Source organism: Ichthyophthirius multifiliis (assembly GCF_000220395.1).
Source record: "Ichthyophthirius multifiliis unplaced genomic scaffold scaff_1120509251127, whole genome shotgun sequence".
NCBI classification, from domain to species: domain Eukaryota; phylum Ciliophora; class Oligohymenophorea; order Hymenostomatida; genus Ichthyophthirius; species Ichthyophthirius multifiliis.
The window spans coordinates 52,668-64,072 of NW_004086179.1; the positions used below are offsets into that span (position 1 = coordinate 52,668).

Sequence of the window (11,405 nt, forward strand, 5' to 3'; positions counted from 1 at the left end):
TAGACCTATATGTGGACAAGGAATTAATTGTGATAGATAACATGTACTTAATCATACTTTAAAATATGATCATATTTATGAATAAACAGAATTTTGATTTTTTTTAATTATCAATATCTTATTTTTTATTAAAAAAAAAAAAGTTTAAAATATTGTTTTTATATAAAAAATACTAAATATATATATATATATACATATAATATAGTTTTTTTTTTTTTCCCCTTTCCCCTCCTATAATTTTTATAATTCTCAAAAAGTATAATTTAGTAATTCTTTTAATTTTAATTTTTTTTAATTGTAAATTCTTACATCATCTTATCTACTTAAATTTATTAAATAATTTATTAAATATTTTAATTCTTCATCTTTTTGATCTCCTTTCCATTCTAATATAGGAATTCCATTTTCTATTTAAAATCCATATGAATGAGATAAATTATCCACAATAGCCATTTTTTTGATATCTTTATCTATATTTATATAGAAATAATTATTTTTTTAATAAAAAAAAACCTTTTATAATCCTTAAATCTTTTATAAATAATCCGTTTTTTGTTTCCATACAATTTTCCCTTGTTAATATATCTATTATATATTCCCTTTATGGATCCAAAAAATCACAAACAGCATTTGCATATTTTTTTTGAGAAGCCGTAAATATATAAATATCCCAATATTAAGCGATTTTTTATAAAAATTCTTTACAAAAAGGTCTTATTTTTATTGGAATAATATATTTTTCATATATAATAAAGTCTGGATTATCCCATATTTAACAAACATGAATTAATGTTTCATCTAAATCTAAATAAAGAATATTTCCTTTAGGATTTTTAGGAGTTTTCAAAACTACTTATTTTTATAAAATATATTATTCTGAAGGACTTCTTAAGCATTTTATTGAGTACTATAATCCTCGAAAAGTTAATAATAAATATTTTTTTAATAGTTCTTTTTTATATATGCATAAAGTAAATAAATAAATATAAATACTTTCATTTAATCTATATAATGGAGAATATAATAAATGTATAAACAGATGCGAATAATTATTTGAAACTTTTTAATTTATAATTATATTTGAGTCACTAAATGTTCTTTTATTCAATTCTTAATTTTATTTTTTAAAAAATTTTAATTTTTAATTTTTATTAATTTTTTTTTAATTTTTGTTAATTATTATTTTATACTTATTGGTGTTATTTAGCTATTTTATCTAGTTTTTATTTTAGGTGTTAAACATATTTTAGATTTTCGTTACTTTTATGGAGTTTTCGGATCTTTATTTTCTTATAAAATATTAGTTTGGTAATTTATCATTTTGTAGATTTTATTTTTTTTAGAGTAGATTTGTTAATATATTATTATAACTTAAAATTATTAAAAAATTAATATTTTATTAACTGTATATTATTAAATTTGTTTATGATTTAATAATGTTGTAAATAAAATAAAATATTATAATATATTTCTATTTTAATTATTAAATAAAAATAAAAAAATATAATATTATTATTCATTTCTAAAAGTATTTAATTTAATAATATATGCATATTTTTTATACAACGCATATATATAATAAATATTTTTAAAATTTATATTATATATTAAATAATATTTTTATTTTTAAAAATATAAAAATAAAATATTTTCTCTCTAAATATATTTTCAATTAATAAAAAAAAAAAAAAATTTTTTTTTTAAAAAAAAAATGCTAGATTTTTAAAAATATACCTAAATGCCATTTTAGTAAATAAACCATACATTTTCGCAAGATTCCAATACAGAAACTGTACAAATTTAGATTCCACCAATTTAAAAAAGCATATAATAACAGCCAAAAACAATAGCAATTATAACCTTGGATATAGGAAATGGAAAAAACGATTAGATATTCATACATGAAGGGGACGATATATAATTTTTATCTGAATAATTTTGTACAAAGCATTAATTGGATTAAGATTGTATATAATACATAGTCTAAAATATAAAGACTTAATTATATAAATAAGAATAAAAAAAGAAATAAAAATAAATAAATTAATCTATTAATAATAAATAATCTTAATAATCCATAAACTCATCGATCAATAAACAATAATTTTAATCAATAAATTTGTTAAATAACTAATAAGAAAATAACAATTAATATTTATTAAATTCTTAATAATAATCAATATATGAATATTAAAAATAAAATATATAATAATCATAACATTATGAATCCTTAAATTAATAATAAAATATTTAAAAATCACTCAACTAGTATTAATCATTAAATTAACAATAATAAACACATTAGCATAAATAATCTATAAACTAATAATAATAATAATAAAATTCATAATAATAAATATACTAATAATCATAATAATTATATCTTTAGGACTAAATTACTTTAAAAAAGCATGAAACACACAGTTATTCGTAAAAAAATATAGAAGATACTTTTTTTGAAGAAGATGAATATTTAGATTAACAAGAAGAGAAAGAAAAAAGCCGAAAATATATAACCGAATAACTAAATTAAAAACTTTAATAAAAGAAATAATAAACAAATGAAAATAATTAATAGTGGTCAATTCTTTTAAGCGAGAAAAATTTCAATAATTTAGATTTTCAATAAAGATAAAACTCCAATATAGAAAATCAACACGAATATATATATTAAGAAGGAATGTAACATAAAAGAAGGATTTAATAAATTTCAGAAGAAAACGAAGTAAAAAACTCCAAAAATAAAAGGAAGAACTCCACTTTCATCCTATAATAAGTCCGAAATCAAAAATATGACCAAAAATACTAAAAAAGAAGATTTTTTAATAAACGATGGCAAAAAATAAACTGAAAAGAAAATAACAACTAAAAAAATAAAAGAAGAGTATGAACTAGATGATTGTTTTTTCTAACCTTAATAAATATCTAAAATAAGTAAAGAATCAGTCCAAAATAATTAAGTGAAATAATGCCACAATATATATTCTTAAACTAATAAATAAACGCCAAAAAACAGTCAAAATAATTTCCCTTTTTCACCTAATATAAGCAGTATAAAAAACGTTTCATCCACAGAAATAGAAATTTAATAATAAAGTATAAACAGGGTAATATAAGAAAAAGTCACGACTAAAACTAAAGAAAAAATACGAAAAATAAAACAAGAAGAAAACGCTATTGATAAAAAAAAAGTAAACCAAAAACTTTTCTAGCCTTAAATTAATAAAGGAAATACTTATTAGAAAGTTTCATAATAAGTTAATTTAAATGATTAATTATTAAGTAAATAAAAATATATACATATATAAAAAATATTTTAACCTTTAAATAAAATATATAGATATGTAAATAAAAGATAATAATATTAATAGAAGCGTAAGTCCTTTTAGTTAAAAATAAAATAATAAAAATATAATTCAAAACAGCAAAAATACATATGTTTCTCCTAATAAATACACACCTATATAAAATAAAAATTAAGAAAAAAAATAATAAGTACTTTAAATTGACCTTAGTAGTAAAATTAAAAGCATTCATTCGAAATCTTAAAATAATTTACATTAATAAATTGAAGAAAAAAAATTTTTGAATAAAATTTAAGTAATTTTTAATTTTTTTGATTCTAATAAAGATGGTTTTATTTGTTCTTAGAATATTGATATTTCTTAAGTAGATGCTTAAATTATTGAGATTTTATAAAATTTACTATACGAACTAGAAGATAAATAATATAAAATTAATTTTAAATAATTCTTTTAAAAAATTTAAGAACATAATTTAATTTTACCTCTAAAAAAATTTTTCTAAGAGGAATAATAAATATAAGCAAATTTTGAATTTGTAAAAAATAGTTATTCTCATTTAAATGATTAAAATAAAAATAAAAGTCCTTTATAAAAAAATATATAAGGAAATTTAACTACTAGGTATTAAAATATTGCTAAAAAATCATTTTTTAATATGTGAAAAATAAAAATATCTTGTTTATTATATAAATTTTTGTGTTTTTTTTTATTTTTTATAAATTATTTACTTATTTTTGTTTAATATATAAGTATTAAATAAATTATATTTAATTTTATATTTTATATTTTTTATTATTTTCATTATATAATACTAGTTTTTATATTTTTATTTTATTTAAAAATACTATTATTTTTTTCATATATAGATATTATAAATTTTTTATTAAAGTCGATAAATTATATTTAAAACTATTAATAAAAGTTGAATTGATTATATAAATTAATATTATATTTTTCATCTTTTGTTTTAATAATTTTATATTTTATTAATTTCTAATCAATTAACAAAAATACATAATATAAAAAAAAAATTATTTATTTAAAAAGAATATTTTTTTTGATTTTTAATAAAATATATAAAACTTGAGAAAGAAACAAAAAAAACAATAATAAAATTGAATTAAAATAAATAAAAATTCATTAAATTCAAAATAATAATATCCAAGTTCATATATTTTTTATTTTATTTTATTTTTAACAAAAAAAAGGTATTTTAATCTTATATAATTAATAAATCAAAAAAATATAAAAAACATAAAAAAATATAAAATATTTTAAGAAAATAAAAATTCATTTTGTGCTTTTTTTAATAAAATCAAAAATGGAATATCCATATTTATTCATATGATTATATTATCTTTTAATAGTAAAAACAAAAAGCATAATAAAATATCCAAATAAAAAAGGCCAAAACACCGGTAAATCAAACATATCACTCACAGTACACAATAAACTAATAAATCCTCCTATTGTTAATTTATGCCAGAATTTAAATTCAGTCATAGATCTTAATAAAGGACCCTATTCTTAATTATTTTCATATTTTTCTTCTCCTAAATTATCCGTAGGTAAATTATATTGCAAATTATCATCTTCATCTTCATCTATACTCGGTAAACCTTGAGGAGTAAGGAATTATATTGACAAATGTAAAACATATAAGGAATAAATATAAGAAACAACATAATATCCGCCATGTCTATATACTCTAATTATATAAATAATTATTATTACTAAACTTAAAATCCATCTTTATTTAGGATAAATAATATATTTTTCAACTTTTCTTCTATATTATCTTTAAAATTTATGTATCATTTTATCAAAATAACCTTAATCTTCGTCCTCTGAAAACATCCAATTTTTATATTTTTATTTTTTTGTAAAAAATTTAATTATATCTTTTTATATTTTTAAAATTAATAATAAATAAATAATTATATTTTTTTATTTTATTATATAAAAAAAAAAAAAACAGAAAATGTAATTTTTCACACGTATTTCCATAATTATATATTTCTATCGTAAAATGAACATGTACAAATATAATTTTAATCTTAACTCCAATCACAAGAATAAGCTAAAGACTAATTTCCTTTAAGTTCTTATATAACATTAATTTCTATATTTTGTTTAACAAATTTATAAAATATATTAAAAATATAAATAATACGCTAATCATCTTTCTCGAAATCAACTATTTCAAAATAATTCTAACAATATATTCCTAATAAAGCTTTATGACAATCTTTTGGTTTCCATACACTTCTCCATACTCCTCCATTTCTTTTATAAGCCTTAATTTCGTTTTTTATGTTACGAATATCCCATAATCTTAAAGTTTAATCATAACTATTAATAAATATTATTATATATAAATTTATATTAATATAATTTTAAAATACCTTCCCGTAAAAAATAAATTTGTATTTAAAGGATTAAAGTTAATAGTACAAATACCCATTTAATGAGATCTTATTTAAAAAAAAAAAATTCAATTTTATTGTTATTTTTTTCATTTTATTATAAAAACCTTTTATTTTATTAAAATAAATAATCTTCAATTCTTAAATCATAAAGGTTTAAATTTTAATCATCTCCTCCACTTAAAAACAAATTTTCATTAAATATACTACATGCCCAAACAGAAAACTAATGCTTTTATATTTTTATAATTTCATTTATTAAATCTTTTGTTATATATTAAAAATGTTATTATAATATAGTCTATTTATTACCAAAAGTATTTGTATTTATTTACATTATAAAAACACTTTCATTATCTGTAGAAGTAATAATAAATATTGTATTATCTCTAGTTTTCATTTAAAAAATAAAATAAAATTATTTAGTCTTAATATAAATTTATGTTTAACATTATTTTAGCATCTATATATAAACATTTATTATTTAACTCTATTTAATATTATTTTTATATCTATATTTCTAATTAATCTATATTTATTTTTATTAATATTATACAATCTAAATATTAACAAAATTAAAATACCAGTATTTATTTTATATATTCTTACAAAAGAATCATTACATGCAGTAGCAAAATAAATTTATTCATTTATTTTTTTATTAAACCATTAAAAATCAAGGACTCCAGGGCATTAAATTTAACTTTTTAAATGCATTTTATCTTCTTGTATTTAATATAAGTTTAATCCTCCATATACTTTTTATTCTATTAATGTGTAAAACGCTATAACTATTAGGTTTTAATAATCTTAAAAAGGGCAAAACTTAGCACAATCTGGTGTTAAAATAGAATGAAATTATTAAACTGAAACAAATTAATTTTATTCCATATTTTATTATTTTTATTTAAAGATAAAGTAATTTTATTTTTATATATAATTAAAACTAATTTACAATAATATTATTTAATTAATTATGCATACTAAAGTATTTAATTATATTGATTATTAATATTATTATTTTTATTTTAAAAATAAAAAGATTATATATAATAAATAATAAAAAAGATATATTTAACAAAAATATGAGATATATTATATATAATTTAAAGTCAAATAATTTGTATATTAAATAATTTAAGTATCTTTTAAATTTATTAAAAATTTAAATATCAATTATTTGTATATAAGAGATTCCATTTTTTATTAAAATGAAAGTATTATTTTTTATTTAAAATTATTAATAGTATTTAATTAGACTTTATTATTTGTTGTATAATAGAATTTATATTTTCTTTTTCAAACGTAATAATTCTATATATTCGATTTTCATAATAAGTTATGCCGGCATATATTATTTATATATTCTATTATTAATAAATAAAGTTATATAAAAATATATAATAATATAATATATTTTTTTATTTTCAAATAATCTTTTATTAAAAAAGATAAAATTAAAGATTAAAATATAAGATAAATTAAAATTTTTTATCAAAATATATAATATAATAATTTTTTTATAAGATAACTAGATATTTATATTAATATTTTATAAAAATAAAATATATATTAAATATAATTTAGATTAACATTAAATTTATTTTCATAATAAATTAAATTTTTATTTTGATATAAAGTTAAATATTATTTATTTATTAAAATATATTCAAAAACTATTATAATAAAAGTTATTTATACTAATATAATTTAACTAATTATTTTTTAAGTCATAATATAATTTTTTTTAATATTAAATTATTTGTTATTATCATATTGCATTTTAAAAAACAAAACAAAAACAAAAATATTCATACATATATTTTAAATAAACTCATTTTAATTTTTATATAAAATTAATGCCTATATAATATATATATATATATATATATATATATATATATATATATATATTGTTAAATCTAGGTTTTTAAAAAATATTCTTTGTTATTTATTTCAATTTAAAGGATTTGTAGGTAATACTTAATTTTATTAAGTATTATTATTATTATAGTTATTTTAATTAAATTATTAATTATAAGGATTCTATTAAATTGGATATAAATAAGGCTAATTAGCATTAAAACCAAAATTTTAATTATTTTATTAATTATAACCTTAATAATCATTTTACTGATTTAAAGTTACACATTTAGTAATATAATTTTCAAGTAAAAAAGTATTTGAATTAAGTATAATTCTATATAAAATATTTAACCCAGTAAATGTAAAAATACAATACCAAATCCAATTTAAAAAAAAAGGTGCTTTAGCGCCTTAAAGAATTGCAAATACATTTGAATATTATTCAAAATCACAATTCTCTAACTTTAAAATCCAAATAAATTATTAGTATCTATCTTTTTTATCGACTACTTTTTTTAATTCTTCTACTTATTTCTCCCATTTAATTTCCGACTATCTATCTTTAAAAGTAAAATCCAAATGATTATTAACTCTAAAAAACTTCGCCTATTCGAAATATTCAGATATGTTTTATGAAATATCTTCACAACTTGAGATTTTCATAAATATTTCTTTTGTAAAAGTATTTACTCTTTTGAATTCTTACCTTGGCGTTTGTAATGATAGGCAATTCCTTTGTAGGAAATTACAATTTTTTAAGTTTTGTATTTATGAAATATATTATTTAATTCATCTAAAAATAGTCTATTACTTAAATATTTAGTTATTTCACAAAGCATAAAACAGTCGTAAAAATATACTAAAAATAATAATATTCCAAATACTATATAACAATATATTAATTTATCAAATTTTAAGCTTAAATAATATATCATGATTACATAAGCAATAGTTAATATTAATAAAAGTAATTAGACTTTTGGAGGCTTACTTGAAAATGAGTTATTCCATTTTGGTCTCTTAAATTTACATTGTTATGGAATTTTTTGTACTTATTAAAATTCAATATTATCTATAGGCAAAGCTGGAGGAGGGGCGGATAATGGATAATCATTAAAAAAAGGTTAGTTTTAGTTATATTACATTTTTATTAATTATTATTTGTAGATTATATTTTTATGTAATTTTTGTTATTTATTTTATATGAATTATAATAATTTTATTTTAAATATAAAGACTATATTAAATTATTTACAATATTTATTTATGAATAATAACAAAAGATTATTTTTTAGCATTTTATTTTTTTTAAAAAAAATTCAATAGATAAACAAAAAAAGGGGATGTGCGTAAAAAAATGGATTATAATTTTTTTTTATGATTGAGTTTTATAAATAAAAAAATGCTAAAAAGTGATAAATAAAAAAACTTTAAAATTTGATATTAAATATCTATATATAATTTATAATTAATTTAATGTAAAAATAAAAAAATATATAATTGAGGAAAATAAAATATATGGGATTAAAATTTAAATGTGTTTTTAGTTTATTACATTTATTTATTTTATTATTCTACTTATTAATTAATAATTTGTATACTTTTAAATAATATGAATAATTCATAAATTTGAATCTTTATTATATATATATATTAATTTACTTAAATTATTAATATATAGAATCCATAGTTTTATTTGTGAATATATTAGTTAAATTATTATATATTATTAATTTCTATTTAATATATTATTTAAAAATTAAAAATATAAATATTTTTTTTTATCTTATAAATATATATTAATTATATACTTATGAATATTTTTAATAAATTATAGTTAATTAGTAAAAACTAATTTTAATAATTAACATATTTAAAATTTAATTATATAAAAATAAAGTTATAGGTATTAGGTATTATAAGATAATAATTAAAAAAAACTTAAATTATATAAGAAAATAATAAATTTTAATAAAAATATATATTTTAATATAACTCAGTCATAATATTTTAAAATAATTATTAAATTAGCAAATTAAAAATAAGATTATTCTAAAAAAATTAAACTATATATATAGTTTTTAAATATTATTATAAAATCAAATACACATTTTTTAATTTTTAAAAAAAAAATTATTATTTTATAATAATCCTTTCTATCTTAAATAATTATAAAATTAGTTCTTAAATATTATTTTTAAAAAACTATGAGATTACAGTATTTTTTAAATATCATCATTACTTTATAATTTTTAAATTAGATATTATTATCGAATAAATATCTTTATTAATTATTATTATGTTTTTATTATTATTATTAGTAAAAATTATTTATCAATTACTACTCCACTTTTTTACCTATAAAATTTCCTCATAATTCCGACTTATAAATAAACAAAAAAATATTTAATAAATTAAATTTAATTCGACTAAAGTAAATATAAAATATAAAAAATACTAATATTCAATTTAATTATTTAAATAAAAATTTGAATAATTATTAAAAATAAAAAAACAACTTAAAAATTATATTTTTATTATTAAATTATTTCATCATCATTATATTTCTAATATTTTATACTTAATAGTAAAAATTAAATAATATTTATAATTTAATTATATATAGAGTATTTAAAAATAGTTAAAAAAAGTTATTTAATATATCTTAATATATTTATATTTTTTACTTAAACGTACAATTCTTATTCATTTAACTTTTCTTAATTGTTTTATTTACATTTTTTTTGCATTTTATATATTAATGATTTGTTTTTTTTTTTAAATATCTCACAATTATCAATACAAAAATAAAAAAAATATAAAGTACAAAACATATTAAAAAACCTAAAATGCATTTTTATCTATTTCATTATTAAGATAGTAAATATTCATTAAGAAAATTAATATTTTACTAGGCATATTGCTTGAATATAAGGAAATAAAGATTTAAATAGCATATCTATATATATATGATTTAATTTTTTCGATTTCTTATTATTCAATTTTTTATAATTAGATGTCTGTAGAAATTAAAGGATTATCTATTTAAAACAGATAGTTATTTTTATAATATTTAATTGAATTTGATTGATTAATAATGAAAGAAATACAATGTATAAAATTATAAAACGCCGTTATTTTTAATTATTATTATTAAATTAAGACTTTATTATATATTTAATAAAATATAAAAAATAAAAGTATTATAATACATTGAATAGAATTTTTTCATTCTTTTATTAAAATAATTAATTGGTATTGAAATATTTTATTTATAATCAAAATAATAAAATATAATAAATCAAAACAATATCTTTTCAAATAATTATTTGCATTTTATATATAATTATTAAAAAATATATAAATGAACTAAATTTATATTTATGAATAAAATAAAATTTAATAATTGAAAATAAGATTAATTTTAATCTATAAACCAAAGTAATTAATTTTTCATTTTTACAATAAATATAATTTGATTAAAAAGCGTAAATAAAATAATATATATATATATGTAATTTTATAAAAAATTAACTAAAATATTATATAGTTTTATATATATATGTATATACTAATTTAAAATATATATTTTTATTTTTTAAAAAACCATAATTTCTTTTTATTTGCTAAAAAAAAAAAACATTATTATTTCTATTAATTACTAAATTAAAAGAAACCAAATTTAATTTTATTATAAAAAAAAAATTGATTACATAAAAAAAATGGCTAATATAGACGATTTATTTGAAGATTTTCAATAAGAAGAAAATCAAATAAACATTGATGAATCAAGTAAAAACCAAGACTA

At 14.8% G+C, this 11,405-nt stretch overlaps 1 protein-coding gene across 1 annotated transcript, besides 12 other annotated features; it reads right to left on the reverse strand. All coding sequences in view use genetic code 6, as the record gives it.

Moving 5' to 3' along the window:
• Positions 1-249: 249 nt before the first annotated feature.
• Positions 250-1,243, reverse strand: IMG5_145420 (NLI interacting factor-like phosphatase family protein, putative; the record flags this gene model as incomplete). The annotated part of the gene is made up of 2 exons (XM_004031139.1): positions 250-470; positions 514-1,243. 2 exons carry the CDS (start codon positions 1,241-1,243, stop codon positions 250-252), a joined length of 951 nt encoding a protein of 316 aa, XP_004031187.1.
• Positions 327-356: a microsatellite.
• Positions 1,099-1,186: a microsatellite.
• Positions 1,139-1,171: a microsatellite.
• Positions 1,142-1,184: a microsatellite.
• A 794-nt stretch (positions 1,244-2,037) lies between the features above and the next one.
• Positions 2,038-2,075: a microsatellite.
• Positions 2,076-2,189: 114 nt separating this feature from the next.
• Positions 2,190-2,293: a microsatellite.
• Positions 2,294-2,323: 30 nt separating this feature from the next.
• Positions 2,324-2,378: a microsatellite.
• A 2,164-nt stretch (positions 2,379-4,542) lies between these two features.
• Positions 4,543-4,575: a microsatellite.
• A 1,096-nt stretch (positions 4,576-5,671) lies between these two features.
• Positions 5,672-5,704: a microsatellite.
• A 1,626-nt stretch (positions 5,705-7,330) lies between these two features.
• Positions 7,331-7,377: a microsatellite.
• A 218-nt stretch (positions 7,378-7,595) lies between these two features.
• Positions 7,596-7,645: a microsatellite.
• Positions 7,646-9,552: 1,907 nt separating this feature from the next.
• Positions 9,553-9,589: a microsatellite.
• The last annotated feature ends 1,816 nt before the right edge of the window (positions 9,590-11,405 follow it).